The sequence below is a fragment of the Aphelocoma coerulescens genome, chromosome 25 (assembly GCF_041296385.1).
Source record: "Aphelocoma coerulescens isolate FSJ_1873_10779 chromosome 25, UR_Acoe_1.0, whole genome shotgun sequence".
Taxonomy (NCBI): Eukaryota; Metazoa; Chordata; class Aves; order Passeriformes; family Corvidae; genus Aphelocoma; species Aphelocoma coerulescens.
This window is the reverse complement of record NC_091038.1, coordinates 1813784-1831428: the sequence shown is the minus strand read 5'-3', so window position 1 is coordinate 1831428 and position 17645 is coordinate 1813784. Positions and strand designations below refer to the sequence as shown.

The 17645-nt window shown below is 67.9% G+C and overlaps 1 protein-coding gene across 2 annotated transcripts; it reads left to right on the top strand.

Moving 5' to 3' along the window:
- The first annotated feature begins 544 nt into the window (after window positions 1–544).
- DENND4B (DENN domain containing 4B) lies at window positions 545–17165 on the top strand. 2 transcript variants are annotated; one of them, XM_068995422.1, is made up of 27 exons: window positions 545–601; window positions 1620–1929; window positions 2427–2679; window positions 2764–2833; window positions 3319–3488; window positions 3646–3887; window positions 3968–4034; window positions 4112–4170; window positions 4252–4396; window positions 5526–5701; window positions 5795–5895; window positions 6228–6443; window positions 7184–7329; window positions 7396–7535; window positions 7608–7731; window positions 7954–8160; window positions 8793–8921; window positions 9013–9157; window positions 9509–10020; window positions 10126–10248; window positions 10324–10499; window positions 10718–10835; window positions 12935–13168; window positions 13283–13382; window positions 15088–15253; window positions 15320–15384; window positions 16364–17165. In XM_068995422.1, the coding sequence occupies exons 2-27, from the start codon at window positions 1634–1636 to the stop codon at window positions 16507–16509; spliced, it is 4326 nt and encodes a 1441-aa protein (XP_068851523.1). In that variant the 5' UTR covers window positions 545–601; window positions 1620–1633; the 3' UTR covers window positions 16510–17165. The 2 variants fall into 2 exon arrangements, with proteins under 2 accessions (XP_068851523.1, XP_068851522.1); XM_068995421.1 differs by having other exon boundaries at window positions 7184–7535.
- The last annotated feature ends 480 nt before the right edge of the window (window positions 17166–17645 follow it).

The window sequence follows — 17645 nt, the reverse complement described above, 5'->3', positions numbered from 1 at the left end:
GGGGCCCTGGGCCCCCCCCGGAGGGAGCCAGAGTGATTTATTATTATTATTATTTTTTAAAATATATTCTATGTTAATTAAATGCCCCCGCCGGCGCGTGGTTGATTTTGGGGGGGGTTACAAGGGGGGGGGGGTTCAGCTGCTCCAGCTCCCCCCCCCCCCAGCCCTGTTGGGGCTGGGGGTCACTTAGTGGGGAGGGAATAAGGGGGTCCTTAATGGGACCATTTTTTGGGGGGGGGGGAAGGGGTTTCTTACTGGGGAGGCAATGGGTTCTTGCTGGGGGGGGGGAATGGGGTCCCCCATGTTCCTTGGGAGGGGGCTCCTTGATTTTCCTGGGGAGGGTCGGAGAGGGTCTCTGGGTGGTGGCCCTGGCAGCTCCTATGGGATCTGGGAGGGATTCTGAGGATCTGGAGGGTCCTGGGGGGATTTTGGGGGTCGGGGGGGGGGGTTGGGGGTGATGTACCCTGGAGGGTACCGCGAGTCCTCCGCGCCGGCAGGGGGCGCTGTCGCGGGCGGCGGGGCCGGGCGGGCGCGCGCGGTCGCGGCCCAGCGGAGCCCAAAGACGCGGCCCCGGCCCGGCCCGGCCCGGTCCGGCCCGCAGGTACCGGGGAGGAGGCCCCGGGAGGGCCGGGCTGGGGGTCCCGCGGGGCTGCGGGGGCTGCGGGGCCGGGAATGGGGCCTGCGAGGCCGGGGGCAGGACCCGGGCCGCCTGTGCGGCCTGTGGGGCCGGTGTGGGGGAGTCACCGGGGAGGACACGGAGATGGGGACCCCGCCGGGGGGGGGGCGGACATGGGGACCGGGGGGGCCTCCGGAGGCGTCACTCGGAGGGACACGGGGACAGAGGATCCTCTGGAGGGGTCATCGGGGGGGGACAGGGGGATGGGGGACCCTCCCAGGCTCTCCGCAGGATGTGACCCCCCCCCCAGCCAGCAGCTGTCACTGTCCCCCCCAGGGGGGTCTGGCCGCCCCGTCTGAGGGGCTGTCACTGTTCCCAGGGGGTTGTGACCCCCCCGATCCAGAGGCTGTGACCTCCATAGCCGGGGGTACCCTCCTGGGGTCACGGTGCCACCCCCGTGGCCCTGCCAGGGGTGTCCGGGTTGGGGTCGGGGCTGTTTGGCCCCCCCGGTGTGGGGGGGCCGGGCTGACGTGGGCGTTCAGGGCCTGGCGCCCGCTTCCTTCCCCTTTCCTGCTCCCCCCCGTTCTCCGGCTCCGGAGGCTCCAGGGACCCCCCCGTGGGCAAGCCAGGGGTGCTGGGGACGGGGAGGGGGTCTGGGGACACTGAGAGGGGGGCTCTGGGAACGGGGGGTGGGGGACTTTGGGGACGGGATGTTCTTCTGAGGAGCGGGGGCGCGGGGCACGAGGAGGGGGCACAGGAAGGGACCGGGTCCCCAAAGCAGGGGCGCAGCTCCCAACCCGGGGGTGCCTCAGGGTGGAGGTCCTTGCTCCGGGCACTGCCGAGGGGACCTCCCCGTGCTGGCGGGGGGTGGCTGGAAGGTTCGGGGGGTCCCCGTGTCCCGCGGCGTGACCGGAAACCTCCTCCCTTCCCGTCTCCCGGGGCAGCGGCGGGGCCGGGGCCGGGGGCAGCGGCGGGGGTGGTGGCATCGCCCGTGTCCCCGCAGATGCTGTGACAGCCATGTCGGACGAGAAGCCCCCCCAGCTCGTGGATTACTTCGTGGTGGCCGGGCTGGCGGAGGCGTCGCGGGCGCTGGAGGAGGAGCAGCAGCCGCGGCCGGCGCGGCCCGGGGAGCCCATCACGGACGTGGCCGTGATCATCCGCTCGCAGGGCGAGGAGGTGCCGCAGGGCTTCACCTGCATCGAGACCACCACGTCGGGCCACCCCGTGGACCTCAACGCGGGGCTGCTCAACAACCCCCAGATGTTCCTGTGCTACAAACGCGGGCGGGACAAACCCCCCCTGATCGAGCTGGGGTGAGTGAGGGGGGGACCCGAGTCCTTCTCTGGGTCACAACAGCTCCGTGGGATGCTCCAGGCTGGGGGAAGTTTGGGAAGCTGGGAAAGGACCGGAAGGTGCTGGTGGCAGCGGCTGGACACGAGCCCAGGTGTGCCCAGGCAGGCAAGAGGCCAGTGGCACTGGGATTGTACCAGTGTGGGCACAGGAGCAGGGCAGGGATTGTCCCTGTGCTGGGCACTGGACTCGAGTCCACAGCCTCAGGTTGGATGTGAGGAGGAATTTCCTCCTGGAAAGGGCGGCCAGGCCTTGGGAGGGGCTGCCCAGAGAGGTTTGGAGTCCCCATCCCTGGAACTGTCCAAGGAAGGGCTGGACGTTGGTCTGGGTGACCGGGTGGGGATCGGTCACAGCTCGGATTTGGTGATCCCGGAGCTCTTTCCCAACCTGGCTCATTCCGGGATCCTGCTGTGGGACCGCAGCAGCTCCTGGGGTTCCCCTCACCCTTCTCCCCCCTCAGGGTGCACTATGAGGGCAAGGACCGCCCGAAGCCGGGCTACCAGATCCTGGACACGACCCCCTACAGCCGCTCGGCCAACCTGGCCTCGGGGTCCCCGGGCCACCAGCGCACGTTCCTGACGTTCCGGCGCGCGGCCGAGCCCCCCGGCCACCACACGCTGGGGGTCACCGACATCTGCCTGGTGATGCCCAGCAAGGGCGAGAGCACCCCCCACACCTTCTGCCGCGTGGACAAGAACCTCAACACCAGCATGGTGGGTTTGGGGGGGTCCCTCTCGCCCCCCCCGGTGCTGCCCAGCCCCTGCTGACCCCCCCAAAACCCCGGTCCCTCCTTGCAGTGGGGCCCCGCGTTGTTCCTGTGCTACAAGATCGCCGTGGCCAAGGGCAACACGCTGGTCTACGAGGCAGGTGGGGACCTCAGGGTGGGGGTTCTGGGCCCTCCTGAGGGGAGCTGGAGTTGTTTATTGTCATTATTAATTTTTAAAGTATTTTCCGTGTTAATTAACCTCCCCCAGCCGGCGCGGGGCTGATTTGGGGGAGGTGCAGGAGCCCCTGGGTATCCTCAGGGGGGTTTGGGGAGCACAGGGTGGGGGCTGCCTCATCACCCCTGGGGAGACCTTGACAGGCCAGGAGTCTTTGCTAAGAGTCACTTACTGGGGAGGGGGGGACAGCGGGGTCCCTTTACTGGGAGGAGTGGGGGGGTGACAATGGGGTCTTCTGCTGGGGAGGGGGGGCAATCGGGTTTCCTGTTGGGGGGAAGTTTTGGGGGGTGGTTTTGTGGAGCTGTGGGCACTCGCCTGGCTGCCTCCTCTACCTCGGGGTGGGGAAGATGACCTGGCGGGCATCCATGTGTCCGCGTGTCCACGTGTCCGGGCGTCCGTGTGTCCGTGCAGGGCTGCTGAGCCGCTACCCCGAGCAGGACAGCGAGTCCTTCCCTCTGCCCGAGTCGGTGCCCGTGTTCTGCCTGCCCATGGGGGCCACCATCGAGAGCTGGCCCGCGGGCACCAAGTACCCCCTGCCCGTCTTCTCCACCTTCGTCCTCACCGGCGCCTCGGGGGACAAGGCACGGCAGCACAGGGGGCTCGGTGGGGGGGGGGATGTGGGGTGGGGATCCCCACTGTCACAGGAGGGTTTGGGTCCCCACATCCCCGGTGCTGTGGGACCGGGGGAATGCCCGTGGATCCCCGTGCCCGGGGTGCCCTGACGGCCGCTCCCCGCAGGTCTACGGCGCCGCCATCCAGTTCCACGAGGCGTTCCCGCGGGAGCGGCTGTCGGAGGCGCAGGCGCTGCGCCTGGGGCTGCTCAGCGTGGTGGACCGGCGGCCGGTGCCCGGGCGATCCCTGCACACCCGCAAGAGCATCTGCGTCCTGTCCCACTGGCCCTTCTTCGACGTCTTCCGCAAGTTCCTCATGTTCATCTACCGCTACTCCATCTCGGGCCCCCACGTGCTGCCCCTGGAGACGTGAGCGCGGAGAAGGGGGGTCCCGGGGGGGGCGAGGGGCCGCGGTGACCCCTCCGCTGACGGGGCCGCTCCGCCCGCAGGCACATCTCCCACTTCATGCACAACGTGCCCTTCCCGTCCCCGCAGCGCCCGCGGATCCTGGTGCAGGTCAGTCACCCGGGGAGGGACTCGTGGTGACCCCGGCGCGTCCCCGTGTCCCCCAGCACGTGTCCGTGTCCCTGCAGATGTCCCCGTATGACAGCCTGCTGCTCTGCCGGCCCGTGTCCTCCCCGCTGCCGCTCAGGTAGGGCTGGAGGGTGCCGGGGGGTGCGGGGGGACGGGTGGGGAGGGGCCGTGGGTGACCAGGCCGTGTCCCTGCCCGCAGCGGGGCCAGTTTCCTGACGCTGCTGCAGAACCTGGGCCCCGACAACGCCGTGGCGCTGCTGGTGGCCGTCCTGACCGAGCAGAAGCTGCTCATCCACTCCCTGCGGCCCGATGTGCTGACCAGCGTGGGAGAAGCCCTGGTGGCGGTGAGTGACCGCAGGGGACGCCGCGGCGGCGCGGGGCTGGGCACCCGCCGTGCTGGGGATCCTGGTCCCACAGCGGCGCTGGGGACCTGTGGCACCCACAGCACTCGGGATCGCTGTCCTGTGGTGTTGGGAACACTGATCCCACCGTGCTGGGGACCCGCCGTGCTGGGGATCCTGGTCCCACAGCGGCGCTGGGGACCTGTGGCACCCACAGCACTCGGGATCGCTGTCCTGCGGTGTTGGGAACACTGATCCCACCGTGCTGGGGACCCGCCGTGCTGGGGATCCTGGTCCCACAGCACTCAGGATCACTGTCCTGCGGTGTTGGGAACACTGATCCCACCGTGCTGGGGACCTGCCCTGCTGGGGATCCTGGTCCCCCAGCACTCGGGATCGCTGTCCTGTGGTGTTGGGAACACTGATCCCACCGTGCTGGGGACCTGCCCTGCTGGGGATCCTGGTCCCACAGCACTCAGGATCACTGTCCTGCGGTGTTGGGAACGCTGATCCCACCGTGCTGGGGACCTGCCCTGCTGGGGATCCTGGTCCCACAGCAGCGCTGGGGACCTGTGGCACCCACAGCACTCGGGATCACTGTCCTGTGGTGTTGGGAACACTGATCCCACTGTGCTGGGGACCCGCCGTGCTGGGGATCCTGGTCCCACAGTGATGCTGGGGATCCTGGTCCCACAGCACTCAGGATCACTGTCCTGCGGTGTTGGGAACACTGATCTCACCGTGCTGGGGATCCTGGTCCCACAGCACTCGGGATCACTGTCCTGCGGTGTTGGGAACACTGATCCCACCGTGCTGGGGACCTGCCCTGCTGGGGATCCTGGTCCCCCAGCACTCTGGATCACTGTCCTGCGGTGTTGGGAACACTGATCCCACCGTGCTGGGGACCTGCCCTGCTGCAGATCTCCATTCCACGGTGCTGGGGATCCCCGTTTTGTGGTGCTGGGGACCTGTTGTGCCGAGGACCCCGATCCCACAGGACTGGGAATCCTGGTCCCGTGGCATCGGTGATCCCGGTCCCACAGCTCCAGAGACCCCATCCCGCGGCGCCGGGCCCCCCCCATCCCACCTGGCGGGGGCCCCGCGGCGCTGACCACCCTCATCCTGTCCCCAGATGATCTTCCCCCTGCGCTGGCAGTGCCCCTACATCCCGCTGTGCCCGCTGGCGCTGGCTGACGTGCTGTGTGCCCCCGTGCCCTTCATTGTAGGCATCCACTCCAGCTACTTCGACCTCTACGAGCCCCCCCGCGACGTCATCTTCGTCGACCTGGACACCAACACCATTTTCCAGTGAGTGTCCCCAGGGCTGGGGGCGGGTGGGCCGTGCTGGGGTCCCGGGGGGTGCCAGGGGGTCCCGCCCTGCCCTCGTGCCTGTGTCCCCAGGAGCGAGGAGCGGAAGCTGCTGTCGCCCCGCGTGCTGCCCCGCCGGCCCTGCAAGGTGCTGCTGGCCTCGCTGCACAGCCTGTCCCAGCAGCTGGACGAGCGTGAGTGGGGGTCCTGGGGGTGTCCTGAAGGGGTCCGGAGGGTCTGGGGGTCACCACATCCCCCACCTCTGCCGTTACAGAGTCACAAAATAGCCCAAATTGGGAGGGACCCACCAGGGTCAAAGGACACCCTGAAATCCCCCTCATGCCTGGGAACCTTTCCCAGACAGAATCAGAGCCGTGCCCTCATTCCCTCATTCCCTGGGCATCGCTTCCCGACCATCCCACGGCCAACTGGCCCCACCCCGGGGCTCTCCAGCCGCGGGACTCATCCCGTCCGCGCGTCCCCGGTGCCGACGCCGTCCCCCCACCCCCGCGTTGTGTCCCCGCAGTGCTGAGCGCGCCGGGCGAGGAGGAGCCGCCGGAGCTGGTGCTGAGCGACGCGGAGGCCGCGGGCGCGCGCCGGGCGCAGCTGGAGCTGGAGGCGCGGGCGGCCTTCCTGCGCTTCATGGCCTGCGCCCTGCGCGGGTACCGCTCCTTCCTGCGCCCCATCGCGCCCGCGCCCGCCCCGGCCGGCCGCGACGCCGGGAGCCTCTTCGCGCTGCAGGGTGCGCGGGGAAGGGGTGGGATGAGGGAGGGAACTTGCCTGGGGTGTCCCAGTGAGGCGTGACCCATCCCAGCCGTCCAGTTCCATCTCGTCTTGTCCCCATCCCGTCCCGTCCCATCCCATCCCGTCCCGTCCCGTCCCGTCCCATCCCATCCCATTCCCATCCTATCCTTGTCCCCATCCCATCCCATCCCATCCCATCCCATCCCATCCCGTCCCGTCCCGTCCCGTCCCGTCCCGTCCCGTCCCGTCCCGTCCCATCCCATCCCATCCCCATCCTATCCTTGTCCCCATCCCATCCCATCCCATCCCATCCCATCCCATCCCATCCCATCCCATCCCATCCCGTCCCATCCCCATCCTATCCTTGTCCCCACCCCATCCCATCCCATCCCATTCCATCCCACCCCACCCCACCCCATCCCATCCCATCCCATCCCATCCCATCCCATCCCATCCCATCCCATCCCATCCCATCCCATCCCATCCCATCCCATCCCATCCCATCCCCATCCTATCCTTGTCCCCATCCCATCCCATCCCATCCCATCCCATCCCATCCCATCCCATCCCATCCCATCCCATCCCATCCCCATCCTATCCTTGTCCCCATCCCGTCCCGTCCCGTCCCGTCCCATCCCACCCCACCCCACCCCATCGATCCCCTCCTGTCCCCCTCTGTCCCATCCCACCTCACCACGTCCCACCCCATCCCACTGACCCCATCCCCGTGTCCGGCAGGGTTCCTGCGCTCCCGGGAGCGGGCGTACCAGCGCTTCTACGGGCAGCTGCTGCGCACGCAGCTCTTCACGCAGTTCATCGAGGACTGCTCCTTCGCCAGCGACCGCGAGCCCTGCCTCGAGTTCTTCGACACCTGCGTGGACAAGGTGCGTCCCTGCGTCCCCTCCGCGTGTCCCCGCCGTGCTCCCGGTGACCCCATCGCCCCTCTGCAGGTGCAGGTGGACCTGGAGAAGCCCGAGGACACGCCCCTGATGGAGCTGGATGACCCCCGGGGCGGGGAGCACACGGTGTTCATCACCCCCCCGGAGCAGCCGGCGGGGCCGGACGGGGCTGAACCCCCTGCCCGGTACAGGTGAGACCCCCCGTGCCCCAGCCCTGCATCTTCCCCTCCCCGAACGCCCCTCACCTGTGCTCCCTCCCCCAGGTATGATGGGTTCCCCACGCTGCGCCCGGAGCTGCTGGAGCCTCCCCGGGACCCGCTGGTGGCACAGCTGTGCCAGGCCCGGAGCAGCGCCCCGAGCAGCCCCGCCCCACGGCGCACCAAGCAGGTGAGGGACAGCACCTGAGCTGGGACACCTGCTCAGGTGCCCATGTGGGAGGAGGACACTTGGACAGGGTATCCCTGTGAGCTGTGACACCAGGCCAGGTGCCTAGATGGCACAACACCTGGACAGATGTCCCCTTAGATCTGACACCTGTCCAGGTGCCCGCCTGGACGCGGCACCGAGGGGCTCAGCTGCTCTTCCCTGAGTCTCCCTCGGTGTTCCCAGGAGATGAAGGTGGCCCAGCGGGTGGCCCAGAAGTCGTCGGCGGTGCCCGAGCTGTGGGCACGGTGCCTGCTGGGGCACTGCTACGGGCTCTGGTTCCTGTACCTGCCCACCCACGTGCGCGCCGCCCCCGCCAAGCTCCGCGCGCTGCAGCTCGCCTACGACGTCCTGCGCAAGATGGAGCAGCACAAGGTGGTGCTGCCCGACGAGGTGGGTCAGCTCCTGCTCCAGATCCTCCTGGAAAAGGGGATCTGGTGCTGGAATGGGGAGTGCTGGAGTCACCGAGCCCGGAGGTGTCCAAGGGGCGGCTGCTGAGGGGAATGTCCAGTGCTGTGTCCAGTTCTCAGGGCAGGAGGGACTTGGAGGGGCTGGAGCGTGTCTGGAGAAGGGGAAGGGGCTGGAGTGGCAGGAGAAGGGTCTGGAGAACTCCTGAGGGAGCTGGAGGGGCTCAGCCTGGAGAAAAGGAGGCTCAGGGGGGACCTTCTGGCTTTTCCTGAGTGCAGCTGGGGGGAGATTTGGGATCTGATCCTGGGGAACGGGGGCCAGGACAAGAGGGAACGGCCTCGAGCTGTGCCAGGGGAGGCTCAGGGTGGATATTTGGGAAAATCCCTCCTGGAAAGAGTGGCCAGGCCTTGGGAGGGGCTGCCCAGGGAGGGTTGGAGTCCCCATCCCTGGAGGTGTCCAAGGAAGGACTGGACATTGGTCTGGGTGACCGGGTGGGGATCAGACCCAAGTTGGACTCGGTGATCCTGGAGCTCTTTCCCACCTGGATAACTGGGGGATTCTGAGGGTGGGGGTCGTGGCCGGGGGTGCCCCAGGCTGACGTGGCGCTGCCCCCCCAGGTGTGTTACCGCATCCTGATGCAGCTCTGCGGGCAGTACGGGGAGCCCGTGCTGTCCGTGCGCGTCCTGCTCGAGATGAAACGCGCCGGCATCGTCCCCAACACCGTCACCTACGGCTACTACAACAAGGTGACCCCGAGGGGGACGCGCTGGCCAGCGGTCCTGGGGGTTCCCCTGGCCACCCCTGGCCACCCCTGACCACCCCGTGTCCCTCTGGCAGGCGGTGCTGGAGAGCAAGTGGCCGGCGGGGACTCAGGGGGGGCGGCTGCGCTGGGCCAAGCTCCGGAATGTGGTGCTGGGGGCGGCGCAGTTCCGGCAGCCCCTGCGGCAGCGGGAACGCCGGAGCGCCGCCGGAGACCCCCCGGGTGAGGGGCACGGGGGGAACGGGGCGGGGGGAACGTTGTCACCCCACTCACACCTCCCTTGTCCCCTCTCAAGCCCCTCCGAGTCAAGGGGCTGGGGGGGGGGACCCCATTGACTCTCCCCCGTCCCCTCTTGCAAGGGGCTGAACCCCCCTGGGGTGGGGGGGTGTTTATGGGGGTCACTGGGGGGAGGGGGGGGCCTTGTCAGCCCCATTGACACCCCCTTGTTCCCCCTGTGACTGAGCCCCCCCACGGATGGGAGCGATGAGGGGCTGCTGGCACCGACCCCCCCTTGTCCCTCCCCACTTGTGGGCGTTGGGGGGCTGCTGGCACTGACCCCTCTGTCCCCCACAGGTGACCAGCCTCCCCCGGCCCCCCGCCCCCCCCTGCAGCGCCAGACCACCTGGGCGGGCCGGAGCCTGCGGGACCCGGCCCCGACCCCGCGGCTGGTCAAGAGCGGCAGCCTCAGTTTCCCCCGGGGCGAGGGGGGGACGCGGATGGGGCCGGGGGAGCCCCCCTTACTCCCCGTGACGCCCCCCCTGCCGCCCCCCCGCCCGCGGGTCCCCCCCGGCTCGGCCGACGGGAGCCTCTCGGACATCGCCACGGACGAGAGCGGCGGGGACGAGGGGCCGGCCGGGGGTCCCGGGGGGGGTCCCGGGGGGGTGACCCCACGCCGGGGGCTGGCGGCCAAGCTGCAGCAGCTGCTGTCCCCCGGGAAGCGGCCCCCCCCGCGCCCCACAGAGCCCCCCCGGGAGCCCGGGGCGCGCCGGGGCTCGGAGCAGCGGGATGGGGACCCCACCTCACGCCGCAGCCCCGCCGAGACCCTGCTGCGGCCCCGGGAGCGCCCCGAGTCCACGGCCTCAGAGGTACCGGGGGTCCGTGTGCCAGCGCGCGTCCCCGTGGGTCACTGCGTGTCCCTCTGTCCCCCCAGCCGTCCTCCCTGACCCCGTGTCCCCCCTCCCCTCCACCAGAGCTCCGTGTCCCTGGGCAGCGAACTGGACCTGTCCGATGCCTCGGGGGGCAGCACCGGGGGCCCCAAATCCACGGAGCCCTGCTCGGATGGGACAGCGGGGACAGAGCCCCCCGCCCTGGAGGTGAGAGAGGGGGGGGACAGAGCCCATTTTGGGGGGCAGAGCCCAGCTCAGGCCGCAGTGACCGGTGCCCCCCAGGTGCTGCTGTCCAGCTGCTCGCGCTGCCCGGGCTGTGCCGGGCTCGTGTTCGACGAGGAGCTCATGGCCGGCTGGACCTCGGACGATTCCAACCTCAACACCTCCTGCCCCTTCTGCTGCCGCTCCTTCGTGCCCTTCCTGAGCATCGAGATCCGCGACTTCCGACGGCCCCCCAGGTGGGACCCCCCCCCCGCCCCTCCCAGACAGCCCCAGGGACCCCCATGCTCTGCGGGGACACCCCGATGTCCTCCTGACCCCCCCGATGTCCCCGAGGTGTCCCCGACACCTCTCTTTGCTCCCCACCATCCCCCCCCCCCTTCCATCCATCCTCTGGGGAACCCCAAACCTCCCCCAGTGCCCCCCATTCCCGTGACCCCCCCCATCTGTCCCGCAGCCCCCCCAGGGCCGGCCCGGTGCCCCCCTCCCCAGAGGGGCCGGTGCTCAGCGACCGCCGGCGCTGCCTCGAGCTGGACGAGACCCCCGAGCTGTGCAACGGCTGCGCCGACACCCCGGTACCGGGGGGACACCGGGACCGGGGGGAAACTGGGAATGGGGAGCGGGGATTCACCCGGGATTTTGGGTGGGGGTGTCCCTGAGGGGGCTGGGAATGGGGAGTGGGGATCCCCCCCCATCCCGGTAATTTGGGGTTGGGGGAGTCCCGCCTGGGGTTTGGGGTTACTGGGGGTCCCTGAAGGTGCTGTGGTGGGTCTGGGCTGGGCAAGGGGTCCCTCACAGGCACAGTTTGGGGGTCCCATGTGTGTGTCCCCCATTTCCAGGTCTCAGGGCATTACAGGGCTGGGCAGGGGGTGTCCCATTCCCAGGATTTGGGGTTACCGGACCATTACGGGGTTGGGCAGGGGGTGTCCCACCCGTGTAATTCGGGGGTCCCACGTGTGTCGTCCCCCCACCATCCCCAGGATTTGGGGTTACCGGGCCATTACAGGGTTGGGCAGGGGGTGTCCCACCCGTGTAATTTGGGGGTCCCACGTGTGTCGTCCACCTCCCATCCCCAGGATTTGGGGTTACCAGGACATTACAGGGTTGGTCAGGGGGTGTCCCACCCCTGTAATTCAGGGGTCCCACTCCTGTCCCCTATTCCCATCCCCAGCATTTGGGGTTACCGGGCCATTACGGGGCTGGGCAGGGGGTGTCCCACCCGTGTAATTCAGGGGTCCCACGTGTGTCGTCCCCCCATCCCCAGGATTTGGGGTTACCACGACATTACAGGGTTGGGCAGGGGGTGTCCCATCCCCAGGATTTGGGGTTACTGGGTCATTACAGGGCTGGGCAGGGGGTGTCCCATCCCCAGGATTTGGGGTTACTGGGTCATTACAGGGCTGGGCAGGGGGTGTCCCATCCCACCCCTGTAATTCGGGGGTCCCATGTGTATCCCCCCCCATCCCTAGGATTTGGGGTTACAGGGCCATTACGGGGTTGGGCAGGGGGTGTCCCATCCCCAGGATTTGGGGTTACCGGGCCATTACGGGGTTGGGCAGGGGGTGTCCCACCCGTGTAATTCAGGGGTCCCACGCGTATCCCCGCCCATCCCCAGGATTTGGGGTTACCGGGCCATTACAGGGTTGGGCAGGGGGTGTCCCATCCCCAGGATTTGGGGTTACAGGGCCATTACGGGGCTGGGCAGGGGGTGTCCCACCCCTGTAATTCAGGGGTCCCACGTGTATCCCCCCCCATCCCCAGGATTTGGGGTTACCAGGACATTACAGGGTTGGGCAGGGGGTGTCCCATCCCCAGGATTTGGGGTTACCGGGTCATTACGGGGTTGGGCAGGGGGTGTCCCACCCCTGTAATTCAGGGGTCCCACGTGTATCCCTCCCATCCCCAGGATTTGGGGTTACCAGGCCATTACAGGGCCAGGCAGGGGGTGTCCCACCCCATCCCCAGGATTTGGGGTTACTGGGCCATTACAGGGTTGGTCAGGGGGTGTCCCACCCCTGTAATTCAGGGGTCCCACTCCTGTCCCCTATTCCCATCCCCAGGATTTGGGGTTACTGGGTCATTACAGGGCGTGGCAGGGGGGTGTCCCACCCCTGTAATTTGGGGGTCCCATGCGTGTCATCCCCCCATCCCCAGGATTTGGGGTTACCAGGACATTACAGGGTTGGGCAGGGGGTCCCCCATCCCCAGGATTTGGGGTTACCGGGCCATTACAGGGTTGGGCAGGGGGTGTCCCATCCCCAGGATTTGGGGTTACCAGGACATTACGGGGCTGGGCAGGGGGTGTCCCACCCCTGTAATTTGGGGGTCCCATGCGTGTCATGCCCCCCCATCCCCAGGATTTGGGGTTACCGGGCCATTACAGGGCCAGGCAGGGGGTGTCCCATCCCTAGGATTTGGGGTTACCGGGCCATTATGGGGTTGGGCAGGGGGTGTCCCATCCCTAGGATTTGGGGTTACCGGGCCATTATGGGGTTGGGCAGGGGGTGTCCCATCCCCAGGATTTGGGGTTACAGGGCCATTACGGGGTTGGGCAGGGGGTGTCCCATCCCCAGGATTTGGGGTTACCGGGCCATTACGGGGCTGGGCAGGGGGTGTCCCACCCCACCCCTGCAATTCGGGGGTCCCACTCCTGTCCCCCCCCCCCCCTCGGCAGCCCCCGGGGCGCTGGGAGCGCGTGGCCTTCGCCTACCTGAGCCCGCTGGTGCTGCGCAAGGAGCTGGAGAGCCTGGTGGAGAACGAGGGCGGGGAGCTGCTGGCGCGCCCCGAGCTCGTGGACAGCCACCCCATCATCTTCTGGAACCTCGTGTGGTACTTCCAGCGCCTGGCCCTGCCCAGCAACCTCCCCCTGCTGCTGCTGGGCTCCCAGCACGCGCCCCGCGACCCCCAGGTGGGCTGTGGGAGGGGGCCACGAGGGGCTCCGGGGGGGGGGTCTGTGAGGGGTTTTGGGGTTTTTGGGGGGGGTCCTGCCTGGTGCTGAGCACCCCCCACCCTGTTGCTGCAGCCCCCCGAGCCCTCCCGTGTCCGTGTGCGGCTCCTGTGGGATGTGCTGAGCCCCGACCCCGAGAGCTGCCCCCCACTCTACGTGCTCTGGAGGCTGCACAGTGAGTGGGGAATGGGGGTGTGGGAATGGGGATTGGGGATTGGGGATTGGGGTGTGGGAATGGGGGTATGGGAATGGGGATTGGGGATGGGGTATGGGATTGGGGTATGGGAATGGGGGTATGGGAATGGGGATTGGGGATAGGGGATTGGGATGTGGGAATGGGGTATGGGAATGGGGATTGGGGATTGGGGATAGGGGATTGGGATGTGGGAATGGGATTGGGGTATGGGAATGGGGATTGGGGATGGGGTATGGGATTGGGGTGTGGGAATGGGGGTATGGGAATGGGGATTGGGGATAGGGGATTGGGATGTGGGAATGGGGTATGGGAATGGGGATTGGGGATTGGGGATAGGGGAATGGGGATATGGGATTGGGGATTGGGGATTGGGGGTGTGGGAATGGGGGTGTGGGATTGGGGATTGGGGATTGGGGATTGGGGATTGGGATGTGGGAATGGGGGTATGGGATTGGGGTATGGGAATGGGGATAGGGGATTGGGGTGTGGGAATGGGGGTATGGGAATGGGGATTGGGGATTGGGGATTGGGGTGTGGGAATGGGGGTATGGGAATGGGGATTGGGGATTGGGGATAGGGGATTGGGGTGTGGGAATGGGGGTATGGGATTGGGGATTGGGGATTGGGATGTGGGAATGGGGTATGGGATTGGGATATGGGAATGGGGATATGGGATTGGGGATTGGGGGTGTGGGAATGGGGATTGGGTATTGGGGGTATGGGATTGGGGTATGGGATTGGGGATTTGGGATTGGGGGTATGGGAATGGGGATTGGGGAAGGGGATAGGGGATTGAGATACGGGAATGGGGGTATGGGATTGGGATATGGGATTGGGGATTTGGGATTGGGGGTGTGGGAATGGGGATTTGGGATTGGGATATGGGATTGGGATATGGGAGTGGGGATATGGGGATGGGGTATGGGAATGGGGTATGGGAATGGGGATTTGGGATTGGGGGTATGGGATTGGGATATGGGAATGGGGATATGGGAATGGGGATTTGGGATTGGGAGTATGGGATTGGGGATAGGGGAATGGGGATATGGGATTGGGATATGGGAATGGGGTATGGGATTGGGATATGGGAATGGGGCTATGGGATTGGGGATAGGGGATTGGGATTTGGGAATGGGGATGTGGGATGGGGGATATGGGATTGGGGATAGGGGAATGGCATATGGGAATGGGGATACGGGATCGGGGATGTGGAATTGGGGATATGGGATTGGGATATGGGAATGGGGATGTGGGATTGGGATATGGCAGTGGGGATTTGGGAATGGCATATGGGATTGGGGATTTGGGAATGGGAATGTGGGATTGGGGATATGGGATGGGAATATGGGACTGGGATATGGGATTGGAATATGGCAATGGGGATTTGGGAATGGGGATGTGGGATTGGGGGTATGGGATGGGAATACGGGATTGGAGATATGGCAATGGGATATGGGAATGGGGATCTGGGATTGGGATATGGCAATGGGGATTTGGGATTGGGGATATGGGAGTGGGGGTTTGGGGATATGGGATTGGGATTTGGGATTGGGATATGGGAACGGGGATGTGGGATTGGGATATGAGAATGGGGATAGGGGATGGAAGGAGTGGGGCTCAAGAGCAAAGAGCGGGGTCGGGGACCCCTCGGGGTCCCTCTGGCTCACGCTTTGGGGTCCCCCAGGTAACATCCCCCCGCGGCTGCACCCCTGGGGCCCCCCGCCCGCCCCGTTCTCGCTGACCTTCCTCGAGGCCCTGCTGAGCCACGTGGGGCTCAACGAGGTCCACAAAGCCATCGGGCTCTTCCTGGAGACCCTCGCGGCGCCCGGAGCCCCCCGGACCCTGCACAGGTACGGACAGACCCCCCAGAATCCCCCCCAAATCCCCCCAAAATCCTCTGACGGCTCCTCCTCCAGGAGCATCTACCGGGAGCTGCTGTTCCTGACGCTGGCAGCGCTGGGCCGGGAGCACACGGACATCGGTGAGGGGGGGCACGGGGGGCTCAGGGGGCACCTGGGGGGCTTGGGGGGCACCAGGGGGGTTCGGGGGGCACCTGGGGGGCTCAGGGGGAAACGGGGGCTCAAGGGGGCACCTGGGGAGCTCAGGGGGGCACAGGGGGCTCAGGGGGCACCTTGGGGGGCTCTGGGGGACACGGGGGGGCACCTGGGGCTCGGGGGGGCACCTGGGGGGCTCAGGGGGACATGGAGGGCTCGGGGGTACCTGAGGGGCTCGGGGGGCACCTTGGGGGGCTCAGGGGCACCTGGGGGGCTCAGGGGGGGATATGGGGGGCTCGGGGGGGACACGGAGGGCTCAGGGGGCACCTGGAGGGCTCAGGGGGACACGGGGGGCTCGGGGGGACACCTGGGGGGCTCAGGGAGGCACGGGGGGCTCAGGGGAACATGGGGGGCTCAGGGGGCACCTTGGGGGGCTCGGGGGGACATGGGGGGGCACCTGGGGGGCTCCGGGGGGCACCTGGGGCTCGGGGGGCACCTGGAGGGCTCAGGGGGACACGGGGGGCTCAGGGGGGCACCTGGGGGGCTCGGGGGGCACCTGGGGGGGCTCAGGGAGACATGGGGGGGCTCAAGGGGGCACCTGGGGGGCTCAGGGGGGCACGGGGAGCTCAGGGGGGCACCTGGGGGGCTCAGGGGGGCATGGAGGGCTCAGGGGGCAACTGGGGGGCTCGGGGGGACATGGGGGGCTCAGGGGGCACCTGGGGGGCTCGGGGGGACATGGGGGGCTCAGGGGGCACCTGGGGGGCTCGGGGGGGCACGGGGAGCTCAGGGGGGGCTCCTGGGGGGCTCAGGGGGACACCTGGGTGGTGTTGGGGGGGCCCAAGGGGGGAACACCCGGGGGTCTGGGGGGAAGCGTGGGGGGTTCAGGGGAGCTTTCAACGGGGGGGGGGGGACACTGGGGGTCTCAGGGGGTTCAGGGCCGACCCCCTCTCTGTCCCCCCTCCTCAGCCGCCTTCGACCGCCGGTACTGCTCGGCGCTGGGGAAGCTCGGGGGGGCCCTGGGCCGGGACGAGCTGCGGAGGCGCCGGGCGCAGCCCCCCAGCGCCAAAGCCTCCGACTGCCGCCGCACCTTCGGGGCCCCCCCCGAGTGCTGAGCGGGGATGGGACCCCCCCCCGACCCCCCGACCCCGGGCTGGAAACCGGGAAAAAGGGACCCCCCCACCAGGACCCCTCCCCAAATGGTCCAGGGTGGGAGAAGGGACCCTCCCCACCCCAACGGGGGATTGAATCTGCCAGGGTCGTCCCCCCCCCCCAAAAGTGTGACGGGGACCCCCCCCACTGAGTGTTGGGGTGTTGGGGGAGGGTCAAGGTGGGGAAGGGACCCCCCGGGACCCCCCTCAAATGCTCCAAGGTGGGAGAAGGACCCCCCAGTATTAGAGACGGGACAGAGCCCCCCACGAGTGTTCCAGAGGGAGAGAAAGGACCACCAGCCCCCCCTCCCCCGGCCACCCCCCCGCCCAAAAATGTTCCAGGGTGGGGAGAAGGGACCCCCGGCAACCCCCAGGCTCACAGCGGGTTTTATATGTCAGTGTTAATATATTTTTATTTATTTATTCACCTCCCCCCAAAGTGAGAGCACCGGGTGGGACGGGCAGGGGCGGCTCGGGGTGTTTCCCCCTCCTCATTTCTGCCCCGGTTCTCCCCCCAGGGGGGGTTGGGGATGTTTTTTTCCTCCCCCTCAGGTGGTGACAGGGCAGCTGGGGGGGCTCTGGGTGTGTCCCCCCCTCCATCTCCACCCCTTCCGCGCCCACCGGGGGGGGGGGGGGGTTTGGTGGCCATTGGGAGGGGGTTCGGGGCCGCCCCCTCCCCTTGCACTGTGCAATAGCAGCCCCCGCCCCAGGGGCCTGTAAATAAAAGCTGCTGCGGTATTTTCCTCGCTGTCTCCGGGGTGATTTTTTTTTTCTTTTTTGGCGGGGCTCTGGCGATGCGGAACCCCCCCGAGGGCGGCAATGGGGGGGGGGAAGCTGAGGCCGCGTCCGCCATCTTGGATCCTGGCACGGCCCCGGTGCTGCCCTCAGGCCGCCATCTTGGAACCGGGCACGGGCCATGAGGCCTCGCAAGCGCCGGGCCCTGGGCGCTGCCGCCCCGCCGGGCCGGGGGCCGTGAGGGGATTGTGCCCGGTGCCCTCGGTGCCGGGACCACCCCCAGAGCCACGCGCGGCCTCTCATCGGCGCCACGTGGGGCGGAACCGGACCGGTACTGGGCCCGGAGCCGGTACGGCGGCTGCGAG